The sequence below is a fragment of the Neopelma chrysocephalum genome, unplaced genomic scaffold (assembly GCF_003984885.1).
Source record: "Neopelma chrysocephalum unplaced genomic scaffold, ASM398488v2 Primary Assembly neopelma1_63, whole genome shotgun sequence".
Classification (NCBI taxonomy): Eukaryota; Metazoa; Chordata; class Aves; order Passeriformes; family Pipridae; genus Neopelma; species Neopelma chrysocephalum.
In genome coordinates, this window is record NW_020897720.1 from 910,530 (window position 1) to 930,655 (window position 20,126).

Sequence of the window (20,126 nt, forward strand, 5' to 3'; positions counted from 1 at the left end):
ACACCTTGATCTGAATTAGTGAAAAAAGCTTCTATTTTCAGGACTGGGCCCCTGATAAATGTATTTACTGAGTCTGTTTTCTTCAAAGCACTTGACCTCTGACTTGAATTCTTTTCCAGAGAGTTTAGTTACATTAGGTTCCTGTATGCGAAATATGAAATAATGTGGTTTTGGTATTTTGAACAGACTTAAACTTGTCTAGATAAGCTTCATTCTACTGTTATAGCTAAATATTATAAAAATAAAAACATCAAATATTCGAGAATTGTAAATAGAAGGAATTTATTTTTTTGTGTCTTTGTTGTAGGGCCCAAACACAAAAAAGTCCTGAAAACCCAGGTAAGTGTGTACTGGCAGAGAGCCTCTGACAACAAAAAGTGTTAAAAAATTTTAAACAAAAAGTTTTTAAAACATTAAGTTAATACTTTCAGGGCAGAGTCAGTTGAGGGCAGTGGGGGTGGGAGCCAAAAATCCAAAACAACAAATAGAAATATGAGAGCATAAAGAAGATTAAGAAAAGATTAAGGAGTAGATACAGGAGAACAAGGAAGAAAAAGTGCTTTTAAGAAGAAAAGGTGGTGAAGCAAGGCCAAGCAGAGACATTTAAAGGAGAATGCCCAAACCGTCTTTCTTTAACCCAATGCTCAGTCTCAGTGTTTATATATTTCTTTTCCAACACCTCTGCCCCTGCCCTTACTCCCAGCAGGACACACTAGTAGAGAGGGAAACTGAAATTAAAAAGTCTTCTGCTCTGAGAGCTAAAATAGTCCTAAACAAAGGGATGGACAGGAAGCTGAACAGGAGCCAGAGTGTGCCCAGGTGGCCAAGAAGGCCAATGGATCCTGGCCTGGCTCAGGAACAGTGTGGCCAACAGGTCCAAGGAAGTGATTCTTCCCCTGGACTCAGCACTGGTGAGGTCACACCTCGAGTGCCGTGTCCAGTTCAGGAAGGACATTGAAGTTCTGGAGCAGGTCCAGAGAAGAGCAACAAGGCTGGGGAAAGGACTGGAGCACAAGTCCTATGAGGAGAGGCTGAGGGAGCTGGGGCTGTTCAGCCTGGAGAAGAGGAGGCTCAGGGGAGACCTCCTCACTCTCTACAACTCCCTGACAGGAGGGGGGAGCCAGGTGGGGGTTGGTCTCTTTTCCCAGGCAACTCTCAGCAAGATAAGAGGGCTCAGGGTCTTCAGCTGTGCCAGGGGAGGTTTAGGTTGGATATTAGGAAGAATTTCTTTGCAGAGACGGTAACCAGACATTGGAATGGGCTGCCCAGGGAAGTGGTGGATTCTCCGCCCCTGGAGGTTTTTAAGATGAGACTGGATGTGGCATCAGTGCCATGGGCTGGGAACCACGGTGGGGTTGGATCAAGGGTTGGACTTGATGATCTCGGAGGTCCCTTCCAACCCAGCTGATTCTATGATTCTATGATTCTCTCATTCTCTCATTCTATGATAAGAAGCCTGGGCTCATTCTGAAGGCGTTCTGTTTCAAATTGTATTTAAAGCTGGAAGTGCAGGACAAACTTGAAGTGCCAGCACACGAATCATCTCCCCCAAGGGGGGCTTTGCTCTTGGTTTGCAATTGGTGTCATTCCCAGCACCCTCCATGGCTGCTGGGCTGCCTTTGAAACACCAGCTCGTTCCCGTGACGTTGCACTGATGTTCAGAGCTCACCTGGGGCTCCTTGTGTCCTTTTTTTGGTCGAGTTATTCCATCTTCCTGCACACTAAGAAGTCTGTGCTTCTGCTTCTTCCCGCAGGGTACGCTCAGGATGATGGGGGCTGGTCTTCATTCGTGAGTATTGGCACTGACAAACCCCCCTGGTTCAATGCCTTGGCTGCTCAGCTCCCACAGATCCCCCCCCCCCCCAAATTTTATTTACCTATTTCAAGCTCTTAAAAGAGGTGGCCAGCAAAAGAAATGTTGCTGTGTTTTTCAGTGGCAAATATGTGCCATTTAATTCTTTATAGAGTTGATTTGCTGATGAATAATTTGTTTTAATCCAAGTAGACTGCAAAAGTTCCTTTTGCCTCTTGGCATTTTAGCAAACATCATTACACCTCAGCTGTTGATGCACAGGCTGGGTTCATGAAGATCTCTAAAGTTAACCAGTGCTAATTTTTTTTAGAAAATGGAGAGGCATTTAAAAAAAACCCAAACCACTCGTTACTCAGTTCACAGGAGATTTGCTGCTATTTTAGGAGCACAGAAGATAAAAGTATCATCCTACAGAGCACTTGGGCTCTGTGCCAACACAGAGGGCTCTGGAAATTTCAGCCAAGACACCAATGGAGTGGTTTTTTCTGGTGGGCACAGATATGTGCACTGACCACACTGGCACAGTGATCTCACGAGCTCCTGCAAGTCCCACCGAGCTGGTTTGGGTCTGGCCGGTGGAGGACACCAAAACCCAAATCAAAGACCTCATTTTTCCTGAAGCGTTTTTAAAAGCTGGGTTGCAGGCTGTAGAATACGTGTTAGTCAGTAAGAATGGACATCAACAGGCATCAGCTGCTGCTCCAGTGTGTTTTTGGGAACACTGGATCGTTTGCTGGTGCTTTGTCCCCAAACAAAGGCACTGTGCATTTCCCTGAGCTCTCACCTTATCCTGACCCTCCACTGCACTGGTATAAAATGATATTTGTGTCCTTTCTGAAGCTGTTCAGTGCTCCCTCCACTAGTATCAGTGTTGCCTCCTTTCCCCATTTTCTTTAAATGCAATTTTTCCCCTCAAACTCGTTGTAAAACCTTGAGATCCTCCAGAGGGAAAAATACACAGGGAAAGGCCACAAGGAAACCGCCCTGAAGTGTTCAGTGCTCTGTTCCAGCCCCACTTTTTATGCTCATTTGCCAGGAGGATGATGATGATGATGACTATGAAAGCCCTGATGAAGACCAGGAGAAGGAAGACGAGGCTGACTATGAATCCCCAACAGAAGAACCTGGGGAAGCAGAACATGACAGTGATGGCTACGAGCCCCCTCCATCCAACAATGATGAAGCCCATCACAATGTCATATTTCCTGCCAAGTCACTTCCAAGCAACACTGATTATATAGGTAATTACTGAAAATAAAGTGCTGTCGATGATTTGTAAATTCTGTTTTCACACGTTACCAGCCACGTTTTGGGTGATTGGTCGTGGGATGTAGAAGGTTTCGTGGAAGGTGCAAACCTGCCATTGGGACTGGCTGGTGTTTCACACAGTCACTGAGCTGCAGGACATGGCAATAATACTGTGGGCAACAGACTGGCAGAGGAGTCACCAGCACAGGGACAGATGGGCCTGTAACTCCCATCATAAAACAGCTGCCAATGACATCCTACAGCAATGTCTTTATGATCTACTGAGCAACCAGGTCCTTGCAAGGGCTCTTTGCCCTAAAGATCTAATGACTATTAAATGACCAAAGTCTGTGTAGGTGTTTAGTTTGGGATTTTTGTTTTCTTTAGACAGACCTTCAACAACCAGATCATCACATCAGCCTCCAGTGCCACCCCAGAGACCTGGCCCATCCCCAGGACCAGCCCCATTTGGGGCAAGAGGTGCTTCTGTATGTTCTTTTCTTAATGTTTTACCTATTTCCCATGCCAGTAACTTTTTAAATGTCCAAGTGTAATGCCATTTTTAATCAGCAACTGTACATAGAGGGAGAATTTCAGCCATCAAAACAGATTTGAACTCTGTTCCAGGGTGACCATTTTTCCAAGAAATTAAATTTCATGGGACAAATATATTAAATTAATAGGGTAGTATATTATATTATTTGGATGTTTCCTACACTGGAAATTTATATCTACTTGTGAATGTCTTTAACATATAAATTATATATTTGTAAGAGATGCCTCTCTGTTTCTTTAGTGACATTTGTAAATTAAAAAAAAAGGTTAATTCTTTCCAAGCTATTCATCCAGCAGTTGTCTAATTGAATTAAGACCACATAAAAGGGTAGGAGACTGTTTAATGAGAACCTGGATGACCCAGATTTGTCTCCTTTTATTTATTTTGCTGCTGTGAATCCTTCAAAACTGAAAGCTCTTGTGCTGTTCACAGCTGGCACTATAATAGGTTCAATGTTTGCCAGGACAGATGTACATTAGACCTACTATGTACACAAGGTAATTCTAGGATGTGATAGAAGGATTTTTGGTCTGACCCAGTGACATAGTTCATATGTAGAAAACACAGAGGACTATTGAGTGTCCTGAGCCCTCAAAAGTGTCCTAAATTGAGGCTGAGGATGAGCTTTGGAAGGCAGGTGTCTGGAGAAATCCAGGTTTGGCTGCTGACAACAAAATGCTGTTTCATCCCAGCTCTCCCAGGAGCAGAGAACAGCCCGTTCTCCCCCTGCCTCAGTCACCAGTCAGTGACTTATTACATATTTCTCCTCTTCAAATGTGCATCCACTCGTTTCAACACATTTACAAAACCAACACCTGCTGCACTGGAGGGGCAAACCCACAGCAGTGGTGTTGAAGCTCCTGTTTCTTTCCTTTGGCAATAAACACGATCCTCCCCCAAAATACAGCCCACTGGAGTATTCCCTGTGAGGCAAAACAGGTGGAAGCAATTCTGCATCCAACAAGAAGCCAAGCACGTGGGGCATTCCTCAGGAGAGCCCCTGGCTCTGTCCTTCCCCTGTGAGCTGGGATCTGCTGTGCTGCACAGGCACAGGGATGGGCAGCTGTGTGTGCTGGGTTAACACACTGAAACTAAAACAGAAAGGTGAGGACGCATTTTAACCACGTGTGAAATATCTGTTTCAGCTGCCAGCTTTCCCTCCTCCACCAAGCAACAACGACCTGGGGAGAGACAGGAATATGAAGCCTTTGAAATGTAAGTAGAGCTGGTGGGCTTCGCTCCTGCCTCCATCTCCTCACTTCCACTCACTCCTACTCTCACATAGAAGTCTCTCTTGTTATTCTAAGTCACACCAGTTCATGGCTGCACAAAATAAAGATATATTAACCTATCCCAGCCTGTTGTCTCACACAGCTGTTGTGTTTTAGCCCCAGCTCCTTCTATAGACAGAAGCACAAAGCCCTCCCTGGACCGTCTTGCTCCCCCATTTGAAAGAGAGAGCCCAGCAGCAGGTCAGTATTTGTTTTACTAATATCAATGTGATTGTTTTAATTATTGAAAATTATCACTTTGAATATAATTGATGCAAAACAACAAGGCTCAACCAGATGGACTCTAATCCACTCCCAGGCAAGGTAATCTGTTTGTGGATAAATGTTGTGAGCAGGACTTGTAAAGTGGGGGAGAAATTGTATTTAGAAAACAGCAACCCAGGGTCAGACAGGTGAACAGAAAGACTTGATGAGATCCCTGTGCAATAAAGGTTTGAGGTGACACTTAAGTGAATGAACAAGGAGATATTTAGTAGGTTAAAGGAGAATAGAGAGCTAACTCTGCACACACTGCTGGGTGTAATGTGGCAACAGACAAAAGCATGCTGAGAACTAGTAAGACTTAGAGGAAAAATTACATTTGTTTCAGACCTGAAAACCACATTGTACAAAGAATCTGAAGATATGACTCTATGATTTTTATTTATTATCTAAACTCTTTCATCGGTTTTATAATGGCTGAAAAGTATCCAGTAATTCAAAGCTGAACCCCAGCAAATATGATTGTAAAACATGCCACCTTGAAAATGGTTAAATATGCCTTTAAAAAGAGATATTGCAATTTTGCCATCACTCACAAAGCCAGAATATTTTTCTGCTTTACATCTCAGGAGGCTGAGGGCTTCAGCTTGCAAAATTAACTTCCAATATATTCAAAACTCACTGGTTTCATAGACAGCTTGATTAGTTAACTTTCATTTTTTCTAATTGTAAGCTTTTACTGTTTTCAGGGAAGAAGCCAAGTGTTCCTGAAAAGGTAAGATTTTTTTTGTTGTTGTTGTGCTTATTGATGTTTTTTGCCCGTTTTGACACACTTACACATTCAACTTCTCCTTGTTGTTTCCCAGCCTCTGGTTTCACAGCTAAGGTAAGACTTTTTCCTCTAGAAATGGTCCTTTCAGTGCCAGTATTCCCCAGTTATTTCTCAATAAGCAGTTTTTGCCTTTATTTCATCATCTTGCTCCTGCTTTAGGTCCCTGGGGGAACAGCTGGCAATGATGCCCAAACCTCCTGTCCCACCAAGTGACAGATATGAAAGAGGAAACCCCCCTCCCTTAAGGAAGCAAAGCCCTGGAAAGTAAGTGCTCATTTCACTGAAATTTAATGAAGGATAAATCAAAGTTAACAAAGATATGGACAAGCAACACAGGGTGGTACAATGTACAGGTCCTGCCTGACAGCAGGGGCTGGGGATATTGAAGATTTTGGTTGATGAATGTGTTAAACTGCAGGGAAGTGTGAATGCAGGAAAACCTCCCTCTCCAGTCCTGTCTGGAACAGCCCCATCACACGGGGCAGGACTCACTGCCAAGCTGGGCAAAGAAATCTCTGATCCCTGTTTTTTTAACACCAGCTCAGGTTCTTGCTCTAGGGAAAGTTATTTCACGAGTTCTGTTGCTGGAGGTTTTTTAGGGTGTTAGAAAAAGAAAGCTTTAATTTCCTCCCACTGATTTAATTAGCCTGCAAACCTCCTTCTTAATAGCCAGTCACATTCTCCAGCAGAACTAGATCATTCTCCAGCATTTTCTGGATAAACTGGAGGCTGGGCACTTGGACCGAGCCTAAAACAAGTTAAGAAAGTAATTGAGATCTGCTGATCAGCCAGGATAATTTATCAGAGAAACAAAGATAAAAATGAGGTCATTTATCAGAGAAACAAAGCCTGGAAAGCTCCAGCAATGTTGCCAGGTGTTATAAGTGGGTTCAAGACTTGAAGACTAATGTTTCATCATTGCAAAAACTAGTTTTAAGCTCTAATCTCATAATCAATGCATCAGTTTTCCTTGTCGATAGACTCAAGTTGGGCTAAGGACAAGCATAAGGTTTAGATTAGGGCTGAAATTAGAATTTTAGATATCTTCATGAGAAAAAAAAGGTTTGGCATTCACTGGGCCTTTCAAACTTACTATAAATTCATATTCTAGTTGAAAATATGGCCTGATGCACACAAATGAACGGGGTTGTGTTCCACCTGTGACGAGTGTTTTGTTTTCATTTCAGGCAGAGTTGGCCACCACACAAAAAAAATGAAGTAAGTGTAGTCTCAAAGCATATATTTAAAACTATATGGACTCCAATAAAATTAAGTGCCTGTATTAACTAATAATTCTGGACAAGGTAAACTTGTTTCTTTTATCAGTTGTAAAGAACACTCCTGGATCTTTCACAGCACACGGAGTGTTTTCAAACAGTTCTTCTGTGTCAAGCTCATATTCCCTGAGTACTTTATCTTAGATAAGGGAAGAATAAAACCAGATTTTTTTTTTTTTATATAACATGGGAGAAGTGATTTTGCTTGCACTAAATCTGGGGGTTTGGGGGTTTTGTTCAGCTTAAGGTGACCTGAAAGTTTCACTCTCAGATAACTCTTGAGAGCCTGTACTTGGAGGAATGAGGAAAGTTTGTATCTGCTGAGAGTTTCTGAGTGCTTTGGGTCAAGAGCCATTATGGGACATCCACCACATTACTTATTTGTAAACAATTAATTAATTAATGCAAGACCTTTAACAATTATTTGGTGTTGCAAGTATTACAGTCCTTGTATAACCAAAATCCACCAACATCCAGGTTTTGTTTTGTAAAATATTCCTAAGAACTCTGCTGCAATATGTAGCTAATGTTTATTTTCTTTTGGCTCCCCAGGAAGAAGAAGACAGTAAGTATTTCTACAGTGATTTTTCAAGCTTAAGGTCTTTCTTTGCCTTAGTTTTATTAAAAAAAATTATCTCAGAGTTGTTGCTTTAGAGCCATTTCAAAAGTCAGGTTGTGTCTGGTGCCACTCTCTGTGTGATGTTATTCACTTTGATGAGCAGAAGCAGAACTTCTTTCATGTAACAACAGTATTTATAATGCCAAATTCTAGAGTTCAGTTGGCAAAGTGACTCCATAAGAGAAGCAGAGGATTTGACCAGGTCTCTGTGAATTATCAGAGCCTCTGAGCCTCCATAAGAAATCTGAGCTGTGCAGAGCCCAGTTACCTGTTCCCTCTTGCTGGAAGTTCAGGTCTGAGGCCACTGCAGAAGGAAAATGTTTTATTTCATGCCGGGAGAAATCTCACAAAGGAATGGGGTTCAAAAGGTGACTCAAATCTGCTATTTAGAAGCAGTGTAGCAGAGAACACTTGGTTATGCACCGCCTTCAGCTCTGCTGCAGGGAAAGCACCTGAATTGTGGCTTATCCAAAACAGAAGTTAGGGAATGTAAGTGTTGCTCAAGCCCGTGCCAGTTTATTTTTCGTTTTAATACTCAATTTTAAGCTCAGCTGACCATCTGAGTTTCCAGCCTGTCACTAACACATCACAGGCTGTTTACAGGCTCTTTACTCCGTGATGTTTATCCAATTAAGCAGCAGTTATGGGACAGAATTTCTTCATTTAAGAATGTCCCCCAGAAGATTTCAGTTCCCTTCTCTCCCTCTCCACAGCTGCACCCCCGAGAGCAGCAGTGCCACAGCTGTGCCTGCCCCCCTACAGCTCCAGCTCCCTCCTGGCCAAACCTCTCAAACCTCCACCCAAGCCAGGATCCAACAGCCTGCCTGGGGCAGACAGGTTGGTTTCACCCTTGTTTTTTTATTCCTCTTGGATCTCAATCCCTTGGGAATCCAGCAAATAACAGAGTGTGTGGAGCTTCAGGGATCCCAAGCACCCAAGGCAACCATGTGGAGTAGTTCCTTCCTTAGGCTGTATCCAGTAAAACAGCCCAAATTCGCACAGAAATACCCCAAAATAGACCCAAATCCACACAGAATCACCCCCAAAATGTCCCTGAAGATCCCAAAATATTCCTAAATTCCTCAAATCCGTCAAAATCCCACGAAAATCAATCAAAATCCAGGCATATACCACCAAAATCCATGGAAAATCACCCAGAATCCTCATAAAATCATCCCCAAAATACCTCCAAATTCCCCAAAATTCAGTCGAAGTCCAGTTAAAATCCCAGTAAAATAGCCCAAAATAACACTGAAGTTCCCCCAAATTGACCCAAATCCACACAGAATCACCCCCAAAATATTCCAAAATATTCCTAAATTCCTCAAATCCAACAAAATCAGCAAAAATCCACACACATACCACCAAGATTCATAAAAAGTCACCCAAAATCCACAAATATACCACCAAAATCCGTCAAATTCACCCCAAATCCACACGAAATCATCCCCAAAATATCTCAAAATTCCTCTCAATTTTATGTCAAGGAAATATTTTAGTGCCCACACGGATTCTTGAGACATCTCTCCCTTATGGATCTGCAGGATCCATAGGAATGAGAAGCCCTTTTGGGAAGGGCTTTCTACAAAAAATGCTCCATGGTTTTCTCCAAAACCATGCAGGGTGTAGGTCAAAGAGGCCCTGCACAGTCCAGGAGTCCAAGTGCTAAAGCTGTGACCACTAATTCATTTCAGAACTAAAAAACCCACAACCTCAGTCATCTGGAATTGAATCAGAAAGAATTTCACCACCCCTTTACTAAGTGTTATCCTAATGGTTGATAATTCCTATTTAAAATTGTGAACCTGGCTTCAAATTTTTTCCTATTTTCAGCTTACAAATATTTGATTGCTCTGTCTTCATTTGCTAGATGGAGGAGCCCTTAATTAAATTTCGATTCCTGATAATCTGAATTCTGGGAGTCTTAGACTTTGCTGAGTTATCCTGGGCTCCTTGAGTCCACGTCTGACGCATATTTTCTAATCTCTGTATTTTTTTAATGGCTCTTTGATGAATTCCTCCCATTTACCATCATTCTCTGGAACTGCTGACAGCCCAGCAGAACAAATATTGCAGTAGCAATAGCCAGGTCGTATGCAAATGGAACTGTTCCTGTGATGAACACTTCTGGTTATATTCAAAGAACGTGCCAAGCATTGCTGCAGTAGAGGCCCCCATTTGACAGAGTCTCTCCCATTAATCAAGCCATGATGGGGTGTTTTTGTTCTGCAAACATAATTAGCATTTTCATCTCAGAGCCTTTTCGACAGCCCATTTAAGCAGAAGAGAAACATGAACTGTAAAGGACAAAGAGTGCAGGTTGTTTGTCCCCAGTTAGGTGAAGAAACAAAAATAATAACAAACATTGAAGATTGGGGCTCCGTTTTGAGAAGTTTTGGGTGTGGGCTGAGGTTGGCAGGGAACTCTGGGTATCATCTGGCCCAAGCCCCAGCCCAAGCAAGGTCACCTTGACCAGGGAGCCACGTCCAGACGGTGTTTGAGTGTCTCCAAGACCGAGGGCTCCTCAGCTTTCTTGGCAACCTGCTCCAGTGCCTGGTTGCCCTCAGGGTGAAGTGTTTCCTGTTCAGAGGGAGCCTCTGGAGTTTCAGTTTGTGCCCACGGCCTCTGTCTCACCACTGGGCACCACTGACCAGAGCCTGGCTCTCCTTTCAGATATTTATGAGCATTAACAAGATCCCTCCCAGGCCTTCTCTTTTCCAGGCTGAACAGCCCCACCTCCCTCAGCCTTTCCTCACATGTGGGATGCTCCAGTCCTTTTTGTTGCTGGCCCTTCCCAGCCTGCAACATTAATGAGAAATGGCATTTTTATCAACAATGTTGATGAATAGTTTTAGAAAAGCCACAAAAAAAAATGACTCTGTTACCCCTGGCTATTTATCAAGGTGTTCCCTGTGCTTCCTGCTTTAAGGGAATAAAGGAGATATTCCCTGAGAAAGCTCAACAAGCTGGAGTACTTTTCTGCATTGATCCTGATCCAAAAGTCTTAGTGGCCATTACTGATTCCCTCTACCTTATTCCCAGATCTGAGCTCCAAGTAAACTTCAAGGTGGATCCACTTACCCAGAGAAGATTGAAAAACCAAAATGAGGAAGGAGAAAACTTTCCTCATCCTGCACGCGTCATTCTGTAAAACAGGCACAAAGTCCCAATCAGATGTTCAGAGCACAGAAAGGTTGCATAGAAATGTATTTATACTGACTACTTTTGTTTTTTAAACAGTGCTAGAAACCTGTCTTCGACTGGCTCACTACCACCTCGCTTACATCCAGGTCTGTATCCTGCATTCCTTCTTTTTTTTCTGTAAGAACAGGACTGAAAGTTGAAAGGTGGTTTCAGTGATTTCAGTGCAGTTAATATATAATATTTTTTTTTCTGTGGATGTTTCTGGTTGGGCTGTGAACAGAAAACTATCAAGTTCCTGAAAGGCATCTTGTGAAACTTACTTGGTCTTTAGGGGTTTTTTCCCCCCACAAAGCTTGGGTTCCCTGCCTGGTTAAACCAGTGTCACAATTTGATACAACCACCTTTTTCAGTCCAGCAAACAGCACTGAGAGCTGAGGTGTGCTAATACTCTCACAAAAGGGAGAAAACACTTTCCATGTGAAAACACTGCTTATTTATCTCGTAATAACAAGTAAAAAATAAAGAAAACTTAGAAATCGATGGTTTTGCAGGTAATTTTTCACGTATGGTAAGAGCTGCCAATGTCCTACAGTGACAGTTTTTACTTTCTAATTGCTAAGAAGGCAAGGATTGCAAAGAGACAATGTTACTTCTGTCTCTAAAGAAACCAAGATGCTCTCAACTGAGTAACTGTGGTACAGAAACTAAAAAGGTGTCACTTCTATTTCAAGTTCATCTGGTCTTATGGAAATGCAAGAGTTCATAAAGGTCCCTGTGCACCGGGGGTGAAATTAGGCAGAGCACGTGGTGCTGATGGAGAAGCCTGAATCTGATTTCAAATTAATCCCAAACATCTAAGCACCAGGGTGATGTAAACTTTTCATGCCCTATAAAACCAAGATCCTGCACAGATGAAATTATTCTCCTGGCTTGAACGGTTTTTTTTTTCTATTTTTGTATCTTTGAAGGCAACAACAGCAGATCCCCCTCAAGAGGCCCAGCTGATGTGAGACCTCCACTGCCAATTCCCGGCAGACAGACTGTCCACCAAACAAACCCGGAGGAAGACGAGGTACAAAACATCACAAACACTGTTAAACACAGCAAATTCTCTGCTTTGGAGAGAGAACATCTTTCAGAGTTGTTTTTCTGGGCAGTAGTCGTTCTCAGGTTGCCAGTAAGTGCTTTCAGTTTTCTTTTCTGGGTCAAATTTCAACGCCTTGTTTTGTCTTCACCGAGAAAAACAACAACACAGAACAAAATCAGAAAAACACTTGTTTGCTGGGTTACTTGTTTGGCACAATTGCCTTCAACTAATATTACATATTCAGTTCTCCTCCCACAAAAGTTTGGTGAGCAAACAACTCAGCTTTGTAAGTGCATTTTTATTTCACATTTCTTTAAATAGAACAAGTTGAGAACAAACTCCTGGTCATAACACTGCTGGACAACCATACTTGTTATATTCACAGGATTTACAGCGTTACTGTCTCAGATGATGGTTAAAAAATGAAAAAAAATGAATTTAAAAACAAACAAACAAACAAAAAAAGGCAAAGGATGCCAGTGTCCAGGTGGACAAAAGAGAAAATGCCATTTAAAATATCGTACTGAAAATATTTGTTTATTTGGCTTAATTGCAGGTGTATTATAGCCAGGTCTGCAATATTTTCAAATTTATCAAAGTGAGCAAATAATTTCAAATCCTTCAGTGCCACTTCACCAGACTGTAACAAATACCCTGAAACTCGAACCTTCAGAGATTCTGCACATAAACCCAAACATCCCTCATGCTGAGATTTCTCTCTGCTTCCTTGTGTGTTGCTCAAACTACAGACTCAGTCACTGACAGCTGATTTTGTCTTTTCTCCTCTCCCCCAAACCATCCCTTAGGGCTCCCTGAACAACGAGTGGTACGTGGCCTTTGTGAGCCGGCCCGAGGCAGAGGCAGCTCTTCGGAAAATCAACAAGGTACTCTGGGAATGGCAGGTGTGGGAAATATCCCTCTATTGAAATTTAAAAAGATGGCCTAAACTTAGGAAACAAAGAAACAAGGAAGAATTTATTCAATGCATTGGGTCTTTCTCTCACTGAGTTTCTGGGGAAAAAGACCCCTTCGGTTTAAATTTTGTACATTTTATAGGTTCACAAAATCCCACCCTTTTCAGATAAGTTTTAATGTATTCATCTTTACCTAAAAAGGTTTCTTGTCTCTGAAAAGGGGCTTTCCCTTTTTCCCAATTGGTTGCAAGCCATCTCCTGTTAAAGGTGATGGATCTTTCTTTGTTCTTAGCCCAAAGAGAAAAGGAACCTCATGTACAAAATGGCCCCAAAGGATTTAATTTTTAAGAATTTTCTCGTTTCCCTTATGCCGCCGAAAGAGACCCTGATACCCAAGTTCAGGTCTTGGATCTTGGATATCTTACAACTTCACGATACGCTGATTTATATAAAAAACTGTATTTTTATTTCTCATGCAGGGGATCCTCCCACTCCCTCACTGGGTGTCCTTGTGCTCCCATGGGAGGTCAATAAAACAAAGAGGTTGCAGCACCAATGTAGGTGCTCAGAGTGAAGGATTCATCTCCAGTCTTTCCCCATAGAAAAGTTTCACACCTGATCTAAACCACCCACAAAGGCTGTTGTTTGCCAAAATCCAAGAGAACAAATTATGTGTCTCCAGAAAGCGGTTTGACCTCGCCTGTCTTAGGAGGAGTGACTTGTTCTCTGGAAATAGTTTTCTGTCATCAGTGAGGAGTTTGTCCCAAATTCCAATATTTAGGCAGCTTGAATTATAAGATCCCGCCCTTTCCTAGGCCATACTGACCAGCAAAATGAAGCACAGATTCAGACAGATGAAACCCAGGCTTATCTGTGCATGTGGAGATAAATTAAAATTATGAATATAAATGAAATAATATGCCATCACTGGGGGAGATGTGGTTACTCCACAGCACTTGCCGTGAGCTGAGGGTGACGTACAACATTCCAACACTTGGATTAAAGGCTCAGCTTGTGGGATCACATTCAGTGCCCTTAAAAAAGGGATTTCAATGGAAGACTTGTCAAGCCAGATCTGAAACGAAGAGAAGCAGAGAGAGAGTGGTACAGTATCACTGCCTTTGCCTAAATTACACAGCCACTATCATTATTTTAGGCTGTAAATGCATCACATAGGAACCTTGACTGGCACTCGGCAGAAATGAACTTCTTTTCTGGTTAATGTGATGTCAGGTCTGGCCTTTGATATTTTACTTCCTCCTTTAACGGAATCTCTCCGTCATAGAACATCCTTCCTTCCTTTCCTAAAAATCTGCTTTTGTAACGGGCAGGAAGCGTTAAGTAGCAAATTTGCAAGACAACACATTTGATGAATGACTTAAACTCTGTCACAGCAGCTTCTCTTAGCAGAAGGAAAAAGATTTCAGAAAGAAAAAACACTTAGAAGGGGTGCTCTAGTTAAGGTCGTGATCAAACCCAGGAGTGACTTCTCTTTGTCATCTGCCATTTTTCAATCTTTCAGGATGGAACATTCCTGGTGAGAGACAGCTCAAGGAAAACTGTCACTCACCCATATGTGCTGATGGTGCTGTACAGGGACAAAGTGTACAACATCCAGATCCGTTACCAGGAGCAGGAGCACTTGTATCTGTTAGGAACTGGCTTAAAAGGAAAAGAGGTACCGTGTATTTTTCACACTAATTCTCTTCATTGTGAAGGATCTCCTCTCTTATTCCTAACTGTCAGGTTTTCCTGGGATGGAATTCTTAGAGTTATTCCTGGTAGAATATTGCTAGTGCTGGAAGTAAAATCAGGTTCTCCTGTTTGCACTCAGGGGATGAAGAGATAACTTAGAATTACGGCCATTAGAGATCCACATCCCTGGTTAGGGAATGTTTATTTTCCACTGATACACCAGATGAGGGGAATAAATACAGAGCTGAGAGCAAATCCATACCTGCCAACTTTCCTTTGCTCCCAGAGTGGTGGCTCAGCTGCACCAGCAGCTCTGTGTGGATTTAACTGGCACCAGTGAGCCCAGTGACCCTCACGCTGCAGTTCTGATTGAGCCAAAACACTCTGAATTTATCTCTTTCAACTTCCAATACAGTCATCACATCAAGCAGAATGACAACAACATGTATTAAACAGACTGCACGAATTAATTATAGCTTGTACACACAGTTATTGAGCTACAGATGATGGCAGGAATGAGAACAGTTGATCTGACAGTATTTACTGGACCTTCTATATTTTTTGTAAGACTGCTAAATATTTAGAGTTTAAAAAACCTCTTTTGGTTGTACTCCTTACTAATAATTCTGACATTTCTGCCATAGCCGTCTCATTTTTTCCATCCCACAGGATTTTTCTTCTGTGGCAGATATCATTGACCACTTCCAAAGGACACCCCTTCTTCTGATTGATGGAAAAGACAGAGGTTCCAGAAACCAGTGCATGTTAAAATATGCTGCAGGACATATTTAAATAAGATCTTAATGAAGATCACACATTGTATTGAAGCCTAGTGAAGTTTGTAAACTTGAAGATACTTCCTTTTTCAGCAAACTAAAATCATGAAGTCATTAAAAATCATTTCATTTCAAGGAAAAAGGATTATGTTATTTTTTAATTATGCCTTTAAATGCAGTATGCTTTAAATGTGATTTTCCTATGATGTGTTTGTTACTGTTCACTAATCATACAGTACCTGAGAATTTTTTATTTTCCAAGATGTGTATATCCTCTTGAAATTATTTCCACACCAAATTAGAGGATCCAGGAATAAATATGCATACAAACCTCTGCTGTCATAGGAGAATAAAAACGTTAAGCTCTTTTTTTGGATGAGAACTGCAGCAGCAATTATGTTACTTCAAGTGATACGAGGTAGACCCAAACCTTGCCAAAGCTGAGGAGTGGACAAAAGACAATAGAAGCGTATTTATTCCCCAATAAATCCAACCATGTCCACTTCTGTGAAAAGGCTGTGGCTCCAGCCTGGATCTGAAGGGCACACAGGTTTCAGTGACACCAAAAGTCTCTCCCACCCCAGATGTGCAGGTGCCTGTTGGGGTTTGTGTCTGGGTTACTTGGGTGTGAAACTGGATTTTTCACAGTTTTCTGGAGAACTTGTGCACCTGCAGACACCACTTTCTGCCACACCACTGAGGATTCCAGGCTTTATCCCACACACTGGAATTATGGATCTCCTGGCATCCTCTAACCTGACTCAGAACAAGCTTTTCCCCTGTAACACAGACCTTCCTTTGGTTGTGTCTTCCTGATTAAATCCAGCAACTGCTTTTTACTGGAAGCACATCCACGAGTTTATCACGTCATCATGTGATTCCTGACTGGCAGAACACACCCAAAGCTCTTAGAAACCATAAGCAGCAGCCTAAACTTAGTTCCTCTTACACCACTGCCCTCTGTTGTACTGTGTTTTTTAAAAAAATATAACATTCTCAGATCTAAAATATAACCTGCAACTGATGACCATTGAAGCACCAAGAGTTTTCCCCTCACCTTTGTTAAGTGGGATTTATCCAACTCCTTGCCTCAGTTTTCTGATAACTTTTGTGTTCTGACAACCTTGGTTTGATATGGTAGATTTGTCACATGTTTTTTCCTTTAAAGCCATTTGTGTCTTGAAACACTGGAACCGAAATTCAAGGTAGACAAATACTTCCCATACAACCTGTAGAGTTTCTCAGACATAACAATCAGATTTCACAAACAGTTTAAATAGATGTATTTTGTAAATGTTATCTGCCTTTCTAAAATATTTAGAATTCAAAGTTAGTGAATTTCGTTTCCATGCAGCCGTGGGTCCAAAAATAAAAATGAAAAATAACATTTGAAAAATTCTTCAGCTGCAAAAAGCTGTTTCTGGCTCAATATTTTTTAATCTGGTGAAAGGAGAATCAGTTCTAATCTATGTTTTTTAAAAAATGCTAAAATTGAGAACAACATCTCCCATATTACCACTGACTGTGAATTGGTGGCTGTAATTTTATTCCACTGCACTGCCTTGAAAAATATGGCTTAAGAAACTTAGAAATACCTCCTGCAGAATTGTGTTTTATCAATTTAAAATCATCTCACAAATGAAAGAGAAACGAAATTTATACCAGCATAACCAATTCTAGCACTGCACGTTTTTTCCAGTAGAATAAATCACAGTTTTATTACTCAGATAAATATATCTGGTAAAAGAAAAAAAAATACACCAAACGTTCAAACACTCAAAGATGTCCACAAGTAAAGTGTGATTGAATATTAATTGGAATGAACTACATGAAAAGAGTGGCTGCTCAAATTTTGGGCCAGGGAGATTTCAGGGTGGAGTATTTAGGCCCTTTTTTTGTAACCAAGTGCATTAGGGAGTCACGACAGAAACTAAAACCAAAAGTACTTTTGGTTTTCCAGTAATCTGCTCTCTGGCACTTTTTTTCAGAACAAGGAAGGCAGCTCAAATGCCCAGTTGCAGTTCCTCTTTCACTGACTGTTTCTTATCCAGTTTTCCAGAGCACAACTGAGACAAAGAGGAATGACTTGACTTGAAGGAATTTCAAATCTTAGGTGCTGGTCCAACATGTCTTTGTTTAACAGGAGACAACCACACTGAAAAACTTCATGCCCAGTTTCCCAGCCTTTCTAATTAATTATATCAGTCTTTCCAGCCCTGGTGGGCTTGTTTGGGCAATGTGGGCTAAAAAAACCCCTCAAAATCAGTAATCTGCTTATGGCTTTTTCCACTCCACATTTTCTGTTTAAAATAAAAATAGTCTGAGTGTAGGAAACCATAGTATCATTGTACAGCTCAACCTTCAGTCTTTTGAGGGAAGAGGAAGAAAAGAAGAAGAAGGAGAAGAAGGAGAAGAAAGAGTAGAAGGAGAAGAGAAAAAAGAGGAAGAAGAGGCAGAAAAAGAAGAAGAAAAAAAAGAAAAAGAAAAAAAAGAAAAAGAAAAAGAGAAGAAGAAAAAGAAAGAGGAAAAGAAAAAAAGAAGAAGAAAAAGAAAGAGGAAAAGAAAAAGGAAATAAAAAGAAACTTCAGCAGTATTAATAGAAGACAACACAAGAAAATGGATGTTTAATCTGTCAAACTCCACGTCTTTTCTTCAGCTTCTCTTAAGTCTTTGGCCTTTATAGGATGGTTGAAGTTAAGAATAAGGTCACAAAGCAGGAGCTGGCTTTCCACTGAAAGACAAAGGGCAGTTTATCAGCACGGTGTTTACGGAATGGGAGATGCTCAGCGAAGGGCATCTGCAGAAAGCACTTTTTGAAGTGTTCGTCTATCAACTCATTCACAGATTTAATGGGTTGCCTTGTTTTGTTTACTCCAAGACATTTAAATTAAGATTAGTACTACTTGTATTAGAAGACTACCAGTGTTTCTGCAAATGAATGACTTCTGACTATGCAACAGGTGTTTGCCGTGGTTAATTCACCTGATTCTATTGCTACAGGTAACTACTGCTTAATTACTCTGAAGATTCTATTGCTACATGTAACTACTGCTTCATTAACTTGTCCAAACACAAGCAAATCTCTTGTTTCATTACGTGAAAACTGTTGCACCACAAAAGAAACTGATCCCTTCACAACTCTTAGAACGCCTTAAACACCCTCTCGTGTAACTGGGTGATGAAGGCAGAGTTACCATTCAGCTTCTTCAGCTCGCTGGACATTCTGTCAACACTTTTAATTGCAGCCTCGAGGTTAAACTGCCCCGCAGCAGCAGCGGTTTTGGTGCCCTGTATGAAAGAGGAACAAAACATAACTGGCAGGGTTCATAAACTCATTGAAATAGCCACGAAATTGTTTTCTTTGATTTTCTTAATTAATATTTTTACTAAAACTTCCCCTGTTTTATAATTATCCACTTAGATATGGCAAATTGCAACTGTGGCAGGCAGGTACCAAACACTCAGGGGAGGGGGGTTTTTCTGTCACTTTTTTTTTTTACAAACAGCTGCAATGAAATGAGTCCTGGCTACAATTTCCTGTCCTCACCAATATTTGTTTCGGTTTTGTTTTTTGACCTTTTTCCCGCAGAATCAAAATTGAGTCCAGTAATATCATCAGCCACAAGATGGAGCTGATGTGACATCAATGTGCATAAGGAAATGGTCACTATTAGCACTGAGTGTTAATGAACCTGCCACAACCTGCCCAGAAACATTGGTGTCTGTGCAGGTAATTAGTTTCTAATCAACATCTTTTTGCTTACTTTGGAAATCACATTCCCTCCCTTTAACATTTACTTAAAACCCAACCAAAATCTAGAGACAATTAAGACTAGAAACAGTTTGAATTAAGTATAATTTGAATTTTCAAATTTAAAAACCTTTTAAGGTTTTTTTTCCCTTAGGAAAAATATGAAAGAGAAATGCACATATTGTGTTTTCTGGCCTAGTTATAAGCTCTTTATTTATCATTCAGAAATTCTAAAAGTAAAGTCTGGGAAAACTCTGGGTGATCCATAAATAACGTTCACTATGTGGAACACCCCAGCATGTTGAGAAATATGACTAAATGAATTACCATACATTTAACATTGATTCTTTGTCTGAGCCCCTCTTCCCTTCACACAGTGGCTTTATGTTGAGTTCATCAGCCAAGGCCAAAGATCCTAAAAACACAACCCTCAAATTATTAAGGATTAATGCATATAATATATATTTGTATATATCTCATGTAAAAATACATAATAGCATTTGAAAACTATAATGATTAGACCTCATTTCCATTAGTGTTTTTTGAAAGTAGAGTCTAAGAGGTGAAACAGTTTTAATTCTTCTTGAGGAAGAATAAGAATCTTGGATTTTATTTATTTTACTTTCTTTTTGAGACAGCATTTCAGAATGTTTTAAGAGTTAAACAAGAAGTCACTAATAGTGAATAAGCCTGTATATAATGATGAAGCAATCCTCAAACATATGCCTTTTTTTTAATTGAAAGCTTTCTGAGAGACTTAAAAAGACAGTGAAATTGTTTTCTAATATCAATTTATGGAAGGAAAAGCTGAAGCACAAACGAAAAGTAGTCAAGTGTTGACTGTGATGGGGCATCTCCCCCAGGCCACACTGTGATCTGAGATTCTTTAAGTGACCTTAAAACACTGTCTGCTGGTCAGTG

The 20,126-nt window shown here is 40.9% G+C and overlaps 2 protein-coding genes across 3 annotated transcripts in view; one reads left to right on the top strand and one right to left on the bottom strand.

Annotated features, from left to right (window-relative positions):
• The window catches only part of LCP2 (lymphocyte cytosolic protein 2), a 28,971-nt gene extending 12,160 nt beyond the window's left edge, over nt 1-16,811 (top strand). The window contains exons 6-22 of the mRNA XM_027682874.1: nt 308-339; nt 1,755-1,789; nt 2,850-3,054; nt 3,449-3,549; nt 4,763-4,832; nt 5,006-5,089; nt 5,860-5,885; nt 5,977-5,996; nt 6,102-6,206; nt 7,130-7,160; nt 7,772-7,784; nt 8,552-8,675; nt 11,079-11,128; nt 11,951-12,054; nt 12,876-12,953; nt 14,506-14,661; nt 15,348-16,811. Coding sequence (XP_027538675.1) covers nt 308-339; nt 1,755-1,789; nt 2,850-3,054; nt 3,449-3,549; nt 4,763-4,832; nt 5,006-5,089; nt 5,860-5,885; nt 5,977-5,996; nt 6,102-6,206; nt 7,130-7,160; nt 7,772-7,784; nt 8,552-8,675; nt 11,079-11,128; nt 11,951-12,054; nt 12,876-12,953; nt 14,506-14,661; nt 15,348-15,470 — 1,357 coding nt within the window. The 3' untranslated portion in view covers nt 15,471-16,811. The remainder of the gene's footprint in view (nt 1-307; nt 340-1,754; nt 1,790-2,849; nt 3,055-3,448; nt 3,550-4,762; nt 4,833-5,005; nt 5,090-5,859; nt 5,886-5,976; nt 5,997-6,101; nt 6,207-7,129; nt 7,161-7,771; nt 7,785-8,551; nt 8,676-11,078; nt 11,129-11,950; nt 12,055-12,875; nt 12,954-14,505; nt 14,662-15,347) is intronic.
• Nucleotides 16,812-17,993: 1,182 nt separating this feature from the next.
• The window catches only part of CUNH5orf58 (chromosome unknown C5orf58 homolog), a 58,580-nt gene continuing 56,447 nt past the window's right edge, over nt 17,994-20,126 (bottom strand). For both annotated transcript variants that reach the window (XM_027682878.1, XM_027682879.1), the window contains 3 exons: nt 19,538-19,620; nt 18,649-18,742; nt 17,994-18,185 (listed from right to left, as the gene is read on the bottom strand). In XM_027682878.1, the coding sequence (XP_027538679.1) occupies nt 18,079-18,185; nt 18,649-18,742; nt 19,538-19,620 (284 nt within the window). In that variant the 3' untranslated portion in view covers nt 17,994-18,078. The remainder of the gene's footprint in view (nt 18,186-18,648; nt 18,743-19,537; nt 19,621-20,126) is intronic.